At 43.5% G+C, this 12,552-nt stretch overlaps 1 protein-coding gene across 1 annotated transcript in view; it reads left to right on the forward strand.

Moving 5' to 3' along the window:
- Positions 1-375: 375 nt before the first annotated feature.
- Positions 376-12,552, forward strand: part of tmem116 (transmembrane protein 116) — a 31,728-nt gene continuing 19,551 nt past the window's right edge. Inside the window, exons 1-4 of the mRNA XM_063034254.1 lie at positions 376-385; positions 6,031-6,094; positions 7,838-7,969; positions 10,186-10,290. Of these exons, the coding sequence (XP_062890324.1) occupies positions 6,032-6,094; positions 7,838-7,969; positions 10,186-10,290 (300 nt within the window). The 5' untranslated portion in view covers positions 376-385; position 6,031. The remainder of the gene's footprint in view (positions 386-6,030; positions 6,095-7,837; positions 7,970-10,185; positions 10,291-12,552) is intronic.

Below are 12,552 nucleotides of genomic sequence, written 5' to 3' on the forward strand. Positions count from 1 at the left end.
GTCGGCTGATTGATCATTGTAAATTGTCCCGTGATCAGGCTAGGGTGATATCGGGGATTGCTGATCGGCGCAGCTTAGAGGGCTGGTAGGGGCTATTCCATGCTGTATCTAAAGTAGGTAAATAAATAAATATCTGAATAGATAGATAGATAAATAAACTCTTTACCCCACCCCCCTCCTACTACCTATATATATTGAAAACACTTAGCATAGAAATCGATAGATGAGGCAGAAACCAATTTATCAAATATAAAATCTTAAAGAATAGTTTGTAGAATTTATTAAACCCATTAATTTTTGTTTTGAGTGATAACCAAATGTGAATCTGTCCTTTATAGTTCCTCACGGCATTGCATTGGATCCAGTTTTCAATGGTGGTTTTGAGGTTAGTGTTTTTACAACAACTCATTTCAATTTCAACCCGCCTTCCGTTTCATCACAAGATTGTTTCTTTCTCTCTTTCTGTAGTTCTGTTCGACGTGAGGTTGCAATCTTACAGTGGCCAATTTATAGGTGCTCCAGTCATAATTGGGCGCTATGGCAGTGTAGTGGTTAGTACGATGCTATCACAGCTCGGGGTGTCGGAGCTCAAATCCGGCACCCTCTGCAAGAAAGTTTGTACTTTCGTTCCATGAGCTCGCGGGTTTCGTCCGGGTGCTCCAGTTTCCTTCCACAGATCAAAGACATACCAGTTAGGAGTCCTGCTGAAGGGTCTTGGCTCGAAATGTTGACTATTTACTCTTTACCATTGACGCTGCCTGACCTGCTGAGTTCTTCCAGCATTTTGTATGTGTTGCTTTAGATTTCCAGCATCTGCAGGCTTTCTCATGTATGGCAGTTAGTAGGTTAATGGTCATTGGAAATTGTCTTGTGACTTGGCTAGGATTAAATAGGTGGGTTGCTGGTCAGTTCATCTCGTTGGGCTGGAAGGACCTGTTCCAAACTGTATCTCAATAAATGAATAGTCAATAGTGGGGAGCACCATAGCTGAACCATTCTCTGTCTTATATACAGTACTGCAAAAGTCTTAGGCACCCTAGATTTTTTATATGGTGTCAGATGGTATGATCTCCACAAAGCCCCGATCAATATCGAGGCTGTCTGGGATTACTTGGAGACAGTAGCAAGCGAGACAGCCAAAGTCTTCAGAAGAACTGTGGCAAGTTCTCCAAGATGTTTGGAACAATCTACCAGCTGATTTTCTTATAAAACAGTTCAACAGTGTACCTAAGAGAACCAATGTGGTTTTAAGGTGGTCACACCAAATATTGTTTTGATTTCAAACAACAGGAATTCTGCAGATGCTGGAAATTCAAGCAACATACATCAAAGTTGCTGGTGAACGCAGCAGGCCAAGCAGCATCTACAGGAAGAGGCGCAGTCGACGTTTCAGGCCGAGACCTTTTTTATTATCAAAGCACATATATGTCACCACATACAACCCTGAGATTCTTTTTCCTGTGGGCATACTCAGCAAATCTAGAATATAACTATAACAAGATTCAATGAAAGATCAAGTAGAGACACCAAACTATGCAAATGCAAATATAAATAAATAGCAATAAATAACAAGATGAAATAACAAGTTTAAGAGTTGAATAAATGTGGTTTTAAGGTGGTCACACCAAATATTGTTTTGACTTAGTTTTTACTGTTTACTGCCCTTTGTTTTTTTTTTGATATTTCAAAACTTTTCATTGCATTATTTTTGAAAGCAACTTTGCTTTACAGAATTTTTTTTTTACATGTCTAAGACTTTTGCATAGTACTGTACATCAGAACATTCACACTCCTCAGTATGAAGAACATGAGAACCTTGAATGCCCATGTGGAAAATGATCAGAGCAGTACTTCTGTTTAAGCTCAACATCAAACCTGAATCTACTAAAGCTCAGTAGATCAGTTCCACTGAGCAGTGCATTTGTTCACATTGGCTTTGATGAAAAGTTAAGTTCATCTTCTAGTTTTGAAAAGCAAAAAGAAACAACCTGCTGGAGGAACTTGGTAGGTTAGGCAGCATCTGTGGAGGTAGAGGAATGATTGAGATCTGCCTCAGGACTTGGGGCTTACAGCATCTGCATTCTTTCGTGTCTCTGCTTTTAAATAGTTTTATTTTTACACAAGGAAGTGTACAATAGACCTTGTTTAATATTTCATTGTTATCATATTTCAATGTTATCATGGTCATGGGGGATTTCAATAGGTAGGTAGATTGGGGAAAATCAGGTTGATGATGGATCCCAAGAGGAGGAACTTGTCGAATGCCAATGAGGTGGCTTTTTAGAGCAAATTGTGGTCAAGCCACCAAGGAAAAGGCAATTCTGGATGGGTGTTATATAATGAACTAGATTTGATTAGGGAGCATAAGGTAAAGGAGGCATAATATACTGTATAATAGAATTCACCTTGCAGTTTGAGGGGGAGAAGCTAAACTCAGATGTATTGGTATTACAGTAGAGTAAGGTGAATTATAGAGGCTTGAGAGAGAAGCTGGCCGAAGTTGATTGGAAGGGGGCACTAGCAGGGATGACAGCAGAACAGCAATGGCTGGAGATTCTGGGGGCAAATCAGAAGGCGCTGGAAAGATGCATCCCAAAGGTGAAGAACTATTTTAAAGGGAGGATGAGATAACTGTGGCTGACAAGGGAAGTCAAAGACAAGATAAAAGCAATACAGGGCGAACTATAGCAAAAAGTTAGTGTGAAGTTTTAAAAAACCAACAGAAAGCAGATAAAAAAGCAATAGAGAAGAGATGAAATATGAAGATAAGTTAGTCAATAATATAGCAAAGGATTTTCCATGTACTGTATATATAGAGGAAAGGAGGTATGAGTGGATATTGGACTGTTGGGAAATGATGGTGGAGAGCTAGTAATCGGGGACAAAGAAGTGGGGAATGAACTGAAGTATTTTATGTCAGTGTTCACTGCGGAAGACACCAGCAGCAGGCCAGAAATTGGAGTGTTAGATGGCACAAGTGAATGTGGTTGCTGTTACTGGGAAAAAAAGATGCTTGGGAAGCTGAAATGTCTGAAGGTAAATCAGTCGTCTGGACCAGATGGTCTAAACACTAGGGTTCTGAAAGAGGTGGCTGAAGAAATTGTGGTGGCATTAGTAATGATCTTTCAAGAACTTCTAGGTTCTGGAATGGTTTCTGAGGACTGGAGAATTGCAAATGTCACTCCACTCTTTAAGAAGGGAGTGAGGCAAAGGTCAGAAAATTATAGGTCAGTTAGCCTGACATTAGATTAGATTAGATTAGATTATGAGGACACGCAGTCCTCTTTTATTGTCATTTAGTAATGCATGCATTAAGAAATGATACAATGTTCCTCCAGTGTGTTATCACAGAAACACAAGACAGACCAAGACTGAAAAGCTGACAAAAACCACATAATTATAACATATAGTTACAACAGTGCAAACAATACCGTAATTTGATGAAGAATAGACCACGGGCATGGTAAAAAAAAAGTCTCAAAGTCTCTCGAAAGCCCCATCATCTCATGCAGACAGTAGAGGGAAGAAAACTCTCCCTGCCATAAACTTCCAGCGCCGCAAACTTGCCGAGGCAGCACCCTGGAAGCACCCGACCACAGTCCGACTCTGAGTCCGTCCGAAAACTTTGAGCCTCCAACCAGCCCTCCAACACCGAGCACCATCTCTGCTGAGCGCTTCGATCCCGGCCCCGGCCGCCAGCAACAGGCAAAGCCGAGGATTTGGGGCCTTCCCCTCCGGAGATTCTCAATCGCACAGTAGCAACAGCAGCGAAGCGGGCATTTCAGAAGTTTCTCCAGATGTTCCTCCGTGCTTCTCACGTCTGTCTCCGTCAAATTAGAATTGTGCACGGCCCTTATCTAACAAATACGATATCATTCAATGGAGAGACCGCGCACGCTGCGTTGCACCGCCATCTTCTCCTCCCTCCTTAGAGTTAACATCGGTGATTAGTTAGAGCTAGATGTTAACTCTAAGATGTTAGAGTCCATTATTAATGATGAAGTTTCGGGGTAATTGGAGGTACATGATACTTTAGGTCAAAGTCAGCATGGTTTCTTTAAGGGGAAACCTTGCCTGACAATTTTTTTGAATTTTTTTTGAGGAAATAACAGGCAGGATAGACAAAGGGGTCATGGATGTTTGCTTGCATTTCAGAAGGTCTTTGAGAAAGTGCCACACATGAAGCTGTTAAATAAGGTAAGAGCCCTTGGTCCAATAGGAAAGATACTTGCATGGGCAGAAGATAGGCTGATTGTCAGGAGGCAAAGCTTGGGAATAAAGGAAGCTTTTTATGGTTGGCTGCTGGTGTCTAGTGGTGTTTCGCAGGGGTCAGAGTTAAGACCACTTCTTTTCACATGTATGTCAGTGATCTGGGTTATAGAACTGATGGCTTTGTGGCCAGGTTTGCAGATGATGGGTGAAGGGGCAGGCAGTGTTAAGGAAACGGGGAGTCTGCATAATGACTGGGACAGATTAGGAGAATGGGCAAGAAGTGGCAGATGAAATATAGTGTAGGTCAGGCACTGTGGTGAAAGGAATAAAGGCCTAGACTATTTTCTAAACAGGCAGCAAATTCAGAAAACAGGAGCAAATGGACTTGGGAGTTCTAGTGCAGGATCCCCTAAAGGTTAACTTGCAGATTGAATCAGTCAAGAGGAAGGTGAATACAATGTTAGCATTTATTTTGAGAGGACTAGAATAAAAAACAAGGCTTTTTAAAGCAAGGGTCTGACCTCATTTGGAGTATTTTGAACAGTTTTAGGCCCTTTATCTAAGAAAGGATGTGCTGGTATTAAAGAGGGTCCAGAAGAGACTTACAAGAATGATACCAGGAATGAAAGGTTTAACATGAAGAGCATTTGATGGCTCTGGCCCTGTACTCACTGGAGTTTAGAAGAATGAGGGGGGAATCTCAGTGAAAGCTATCAAATATTGAAAGACCTTGAAGTGGAGAGGATACTTCCAATAGAGGGAGCGTCTAGGACCAGCAGACACAGCCTCAGAATCTGTCCCTTTAGAGTAGATGAGGAGGGATTTCTTTAGCTGGAAGCTGGTGCGAATCTGTTGAATTCATTACCACCGACAGCTGTGGAGGTAAATTCATTGGGTGTATTTAAAGTGGAAATTGTTAGTGTCTTGATTAGTAAGGCCATCAAAAATTAGGGTCAAAAGGCAGGACAAGTGGGTTAAGAGGGCAAATAAGTCGGCCAAGATCAAATGGCGGATGAGCCAGATGGCCTAATCCTGCTCCTACCGCATGTCTCATGGTCTTATTACATTTCTCTTCTCTAAAAGGTTTCTTCCTGGATACAGATCCATGTAACACAGCCACAATTGATGCCACTTAAGTCTCGTTGGTGCCAGGAGGTCTGAAACACAGAGGCCCAGCCCAGCTTGACACGGTGCATGAATTTTCAGCAGTGGCCAGCAGATGGCAGCCATGAAAAGATTTTTCATTCCATGTTGCTTGGTGGCATCCTTGGCTGTTCCCAAGGACCCCTGGTGCTGCAGGCTATACGCTGATGACCATTGTGGACAGGGGTTTCTTCAAACAAGCCGGATTGAAACCCCTGACTATGTTTTGAAATGCATCAGGCAGGGCTGTTTCTTGTTTGGAGACGGCAGCATTCAATATCTTGTGCTTAACATGTGCTTTTGGCGGTGTGTAAACTGCAGTCAGGATCATGGAGGAGAACTCTCCTGGTAAGTAGAACAGTCAGCATGTAATCGTTAGATGTTCCAGGTCAGAGGAACAAGAGTATGACAAAACTGCCAGGTCTGAGCACCACAAAAGGTACCGTAAAGACTCTTAGGGTTTGAATGATCAATATGATACATTTACCTGTGGTTTCATGTTCCCTGTAGTAGAAGTGGTTTCTCACCCCAGCATTGCTTTAGTACTCCGTGGTGGACTTTTGATATATTCTGTTTAACTCTCTATAAGTCCCCCCCCCCCCCCCCGATTGCTCTTAGCTTGTACATGTTTTGTGGGTTGGTTTTAATGCAGAATGTGCTCTCCCTCTCCCTCAGCATGGTGGGTTCAGGCTCCATCCTTGGATATACAGCACTTATGCAGCTTTTCCAAAACCCAGAGGTAAGGCTAACTCTGTTCCACTTAATTAGTACGACAGACCCGGCAGTTTGTGCTTGCCCCCAGAAGTATCTGATGTCACTCCTTTGAGGAGTTGGGGCTGTCTTGAGGATTCCCATAATCTTTCATCTGGCATGCAAAGTATGTTTATAGTGAACTATTTTAACTCAATTACCTTACTACTATGAGAACACCGAGGGTTTTAGTAATCCTTGGCACCATCCCTAGGCTCTTGTGTACCCTGGTCTGAGAATCGACTGGTCCACTCTTCAGAAATCTTCATGTTGCCCAACTCTCTCTCCGTCTCAGGTTGAAAATTATTCTGGTATTTAGTTCACTGGGTGTCAGTCAGTCCATGGGATCACATTCTTTAAAGATGACCTTAATAATCCGTGGCAAAAATGTGAAAACCAAGCTAGATTATGTATACTTTCAAGTGGGAATCAGTGGATTACAGTCAGGAAGAGATATTCTATTGGGACAGCACAGATGAATCTGCTTAAAAGCCAATGATCCAATATGATTGCTCCAATTAGCCAAATGTTGCATTTAACAATATCTTCAACTCCCGAGTATCAGGGAAATCTTTTCAGGACTCTGGCATTTAAAGGAAAATTCTTATTTCTAAAGGGCAATGATTGCAGGATTTATGGGGATTTCAACTCTGGGAAGAGAGAGACAGGCTTTAATCCTGATTATTGAATATTTTAATCTTTTATAAATATTGTACTCATTTTGATTAAGTATATTTAATTTCAAGCAATTTCCGCACAAGACATCTGGATTCCATGTGCCCAGTTATTAAGGTTCAATGTAAGATATTCTTGTTGCTGTTTTCCGTATGGAGTGATCTGTTTGTTTTATGTGTGAGGATGGAGGTTGGAGGTTTGGGGTTTGCGAGACTTGTTTTTTTTTGTGAGTGGGGGGTGGTGGGAGGGGAGTTGATGTTTTTTCCCCCTTTGAACGATTTCCATGATTTTCCTTGTTTCGTGGCTATCTGGGGAAGACAAATCTCAGAGTTGTATACTGCATACATACCTTGATACTAAATGAACTTCTGAATATTTGAAGACCGTAAAATGTAGGACCAGAACAAGGCTGTTTGGTCCCTTTGAATTTGCTCCACTATTCAATCATGCCTGATTTGTTTTTCAACCCCTTTCTTCTGCATTCTCTGAAACCTTAACACAATTACCAATCAAGAACCTATCAATCTTAATAACTTGGCCTCCACATCTCTCTGTGGCAATTAGTCCCCACGGATTCACAACCCTCTGCCTGAAGAAATTCCTCCTCATTTCAGTTCCAAAGAGATATCTCTTTATTCTGAGGCTGTAGACTCCTTCTACTGTTGGGGTTCCCAAATTTTCTTGTGCCATGGACCAATACCATTAAGCACAGGTCTGTGGGCCCCAGGTTGGGAACTCCAGTATGAATGGAAACATTCTCAGCACTTCAGTTTTATCCAGGCCTTTCAACGTTTGCTAGATTTTATTGGTAAATGCTTGAGCTTGTTTCAGCCCAGCTTGAAGTATAACGCCATCTACCCAGATTGTATTGTACCCCTCATCTGCTTCCTTGTCCGTACGCTGGAGTCGTCAGCAAATTCCTCTGATCAAGTAAAAGGGGGAGGGGTTGATGGAGAAGATGGGTAGAAAGTAACCCATCTAGCTGGAGGATGGCTTGAGTGGAAGCTGTGCTGTAGTCAGTTTGTAAGCCACAGATCCCGCGTCCTTGGTTCTTCAGATGCACCCTTTGTTCTACCTGAGTCTGATCGATCTGCTGCTGGTGCTTTGTTGGTTGATTGGAGATCTGCTTTACGGGGACACTCTCGCTGCTCAGAACGTGAACTGCTACAATCTCCAGGCGGTCGGACAGGTGAGTGCTCTGAAACAAATGTTGTGAGAGTAGGGTAAGGTAGAAAACCAACAAGGGAAGGAGGTGAAACATGGTATTTAAAAACTGAGAAGGCCAGGCAACTACAAAGAGAGAAACTTAACATATCAGATCTGGGGCAAAGAAAGAAAAACATGTTAGCCTTATTGGGGGAGGGCAGTGGCTGGTACAAGGAGGATTTCTCTTTCCACAGATACTGCCTGAACCTGAGAATTTCTAGCATCTCTGTCTCCAGGTAATTTCTAAATTATTGTCTGTTTACTTTTTGAGTTTGAAAATGCGAGTTGGAAATTTCCAGAATATCTACCTGAATGAAATGCTCCATTACGTTCTTCATAAACTTAGAGTCATAGTGTCATAGAAAAGTACGGCACAGAAACATGCCCTTTGGTCCATCTAATCCGTGCCGAGCCATTTAAACTGCCCGCTCCCATTCACCTGCACCGGGACCATAACCCTCCCTCCATACCCCTACCATCCATGTACTTATCCAAACTGCTCTTAAACATTGAAATTGAGCTTGCAGGCACCACTTGTTCCATACTCTCATGACCCTCTGAATGAAGAAGTTTCCTCTCACGTTCCCCTTAAACTTTTCACCTTTCACCCTTAACTCATGACCTCTAATTGAAAGAAGTCTTTCTCTTCCTTCTGATGTTCTTTAATTTTCCCTGTGCTCTCATCTTTTAAGACTTATTGGATTAAAAGGCTGATGACATTTGTAACTCACCAATTCCCCGATCAAATTATCTTAATTTTTTTTGTAAGCCTGGTAGGTGAGACTCTGGTGATTATTTGATCATAGCTGCTTGTCAGCTGAGCTGGGCTCACTAAACAAGCTCCCCAAGGTGGGTGGGGAAGGGGAAGGAGAATAGCTGGAAGGTGATAGGTGAAGCCAGGTAGGTAGGGAAGGTGAAGGGCTGGAGATGAAGGAATCTGATAGGAGAGGAGAGTGGACGATAGGAGAAAGGGAAGGAGGAGGGGACCCAGGGGGAGGTGATAGGCAGGTAAGAAGAGATCAGAAGCCAGAGTGGGGAATAGAAGACGTGGGGGTGGGGGGTGAGGGGAAAGTACTCTCTGGCCAGCTGTTTGACAAGAACGAATGACTGGTGAAAGGGCCTGAGCTGCTGCCGCACTTAATGCCAACCTAAGTAAGTGATTTAAGGAAACTTTCTGCAAAATCTAGTTCAACTGTATAGTCTGTGATCCTAGTGGATCCCTGACAGTACTTGTGATCCACTTGTCACTCCCTCATTATCCGACTATAGATTCAAGACTGCTCAACATCACTTCCAGTACAAAAAAGTAACGGAGAATGAAATAATTGTTCTCCAGATCCAACGTAGCCCAAAAAAAAACAAAGTAAGGTAAAGAACACAATGATGAAGACCACAATAAATATAAATACACAAGATAGCTTCTGTAGTTTGATTTTATGTTCATAAAGTGACTCTAGGCACAGGAATGTTTCACACAAGGTGACTCTGACAGGAAGTGACAAAGTAGTGATGGTTGGGTGTGCGGAGGGGTGGAGGTGTTGATCAGCCTCACTTCTTGGGGAAAGTAACTGCTTTCGAGCCTGGTGGTCCTGGTGAGGATGCTACATAGCTTCTTCTCTGAAGGGAGCGGGCAAACAGTCCACGAGTAGGGTGTGTGGGATCCTTCATGATATCGCTGGCCTTTTTCTGGCAGAGAGCAGTATAACCTGCAGTTCCCTTCCCCCCTCATTTACTTATCTGACTTTTCCCTGAATGCATTTGTGTAAAAGTGTGACGGTGAGTTCCATGACCTGAATTTTGTGCAGGCAAAGTGTAGGTCTTCGCAAATAAAAACAGCGGAAGCGTTTTGTGTTTCCAGAAAAACCTAACAACTCACTTATTGCACTACAAACAGTGAACGCAAGGTGCAGGAAAAGTACGTAATTGCATCATCACATCAGACCAGCCTCTTAAGGTGAACCCCAACTCAATGTCAGTAACTTTCCACCAATTATATTACCGTAAAAGGCGTTTCTCTCGAGTTCCCTGTGGAGTTGAGTGAAAGGTAGATTTGACTCCCCCACAATATCTGTACCAGTAGTTTCGTTGCCATGAGACCCCTACAGCAGTGAGGTGATAACTATATCCTTGAAAAGTTCCCTCTTTTTGAATCCTTTGAAGTAATGATATTGTTGTAATGGTTCCCCATGTGCATTTCAGATCCTGTGTATCTGTTCTTTTTGCTACACTCTGAACTATATCTGGTGCCTGTTCAGTGAGCTGAGGACAAGGGTTCACACTATGGAGAATGGCACATCTGACCTGGTAAGTGGTTTCTTTAATCATTCAAGCAACGTTATCTCCTTTTCCCTGCCCAATCTCTCCCCTCCCCCGCAATTCAACCGACCACTTCCCCTTCCCCTCGCCATCACTATCTATACTGTAACACACACAAAATGCCAGAGGAACTCAGCAGGCCAGGCAGCATCTATGGAAAAGTGTACAGTCGACGTTTCAGGTGGAGACCCTTCGTCCAGTCTTTTCCAATGCGAATGAATGGATGATGGTCAGTACAGACTCGATGGGCTGGGGGCCTGATTTCTGTGCTGTATCTCTCTATGGCTCCATTACTATTACAATGAACTAATTCCAGGGCTGATTGTGGATCTGCAGTTTGAGCTCAGCAGTGATCAGTGAATCTTGTAGACCAGGCATTAAACCTGGTAGCCTCATTGGGAATTGAAAAACCCGGGAGCCCATTGGGAATTAAGAGACCTGGTAGCCCCATTGGGAATTAGGAGACCTGGTAGCCCCATTGGGAATTAGGAGACCTGGTAGCCTCATTGGGAATTGGGAGACCCGGTAGCCTCAATGGGAATTGGGAGACTCAGTAGCCTCAATGGGAATTGGGAGACCCGGTAGCCTCAATGGGAATTGGGAGACCCGGTAGCCTCATTGGGAATTGGGAGACCCGGTAGCCTCATTGGGAATTGGAGACTCAGTAGCCTCATTGGAAATTGGGAGACCCGGTAGCCTCATTGGAAATTGGGAGACCCGGTAGCCTCATTGGGAATTGGAGACTCGGTAGTCTCATTGGGAATTGGGAGATCCGGTAGCCTCATTGGGAATTGGGAGACTCGGTAGTCTCATTGGGAATTGGAGACTCGGTAATCTCATTGGGAATTGGGAGACCCGGTAGCCTCAGTGGGAATTGGGAGACTGGGTAGCCTCAGTGGGAATTGGGAGACTGGGTAGCCTCATTGGGAATTGGGAGACTCAGTAGCCTCATTGGGAATTGGGAGACCCGGTAGCCTCATTGGGAATTGGGAGACCCGGTAGCCTCATTGGAAATTGGAGACTCGGTAGTCTCATTGGGAATTGGGAGACCTGGTAGCCTCATTGGGAATTGGGAGACTCGGTAGTCTCATTGGGAATTGAAGACTCGGTAATCTCATTGGGAATTGGGAGACCCGGTAGCCTCATTGGGAATTGGAGACTCAGTAGCCTCATTGGGAATTGGAGACCCGGTAGCCTCATTGGGAATTGGAGACCCGGTAGCCTCATTGGGAATTGGGAGACCCGGTAGCCTCATTGGGAATTGAGTGCCTTCTGTTGGGGCTATGATATTGTTGCTTGTGGGCTTACAATGTTGTTGCCATCACTTGAGACTTGATTGAAAGACGCAGGACTGGCAACCAGTACCCTGGTGTACAGGGTTTTAGGTCAGACAGAGGGGGTGGTCGATGAACAGGTAGCTTTGCATCACTTTAGTCCTGAAGGAAGGTATCCAAGAATGTGCCTCATGAGGCCGTATGGGTAGAGATTTAAAAATAAAAAGGGTGTCATCATTTTACTGGGGGACTATCTGATAGTCAACGAGAGGTAGAGAAACAGATGTGTAGCAAGAAAATTTCAAAGTAAATTTACAAAGTGAAGTAGTACAGAGATATGATTTTAAAAAATAGGATTATAGTACTAAGAGATCAATTTCCCAACTATTAACTGGAGTAATCATAGAATTATCATCCTCATCATGTGTCGTGTTGTATGACGTGGGTGATCTTGGTCTCATGACCATGATAGTTGTTGGAAAATTTTTCTACAGAAGTTGGGGGGCGGGTTTGCTATTGCATTTTCTGGGCAGTGCCGCTACAAGACGGGTGACCCCAGCCATTATAAATACTCTTCAGAGATTGTCAGCCTGGCATCAGAGATCACATATGTGATATGGACCAGGTAGCTCTGGCTTCACGTGACCCTGACCAGGGGGCCTAAACAGGTGCTACACCTTACCCAAGGGTGGCCTGCAGGCTAGCGGAGGGACAGAGTACTTTACACCTCCTTTGGTAGAGATGTATCTCCACCTCGCCATCCATTATCATAGAACGAACAGCTGAAAGGAGGGGGAGCTTCGATGTTTCTTGGAGAACTTTTTGACGTGGTATGTAAATAGACCAATGAGGGAAGGAACACTAATGGACCTTATTTGAGAAATTTAGCTGGTTAAATGGAGGGGAAGTCAACTGGGGTAAATTTTGAAGATAGTGACAATAACTTTATTTATTTTGTAGTGGATATCGATGAAAA

This window comes from Mobula hypostoma, chromosome 27 (assembly GCF_963921235.1).
Source record: "Mobula hypostoma chromosome 27, sMobHyp1.1, whole genome shotgun sequence".
NCBI lineage: Eukaryota > Metazoa > Chordata > Chondrichthyes > Myliobatiformes > Myliobatidae > Mobula > Mobula hypostoma.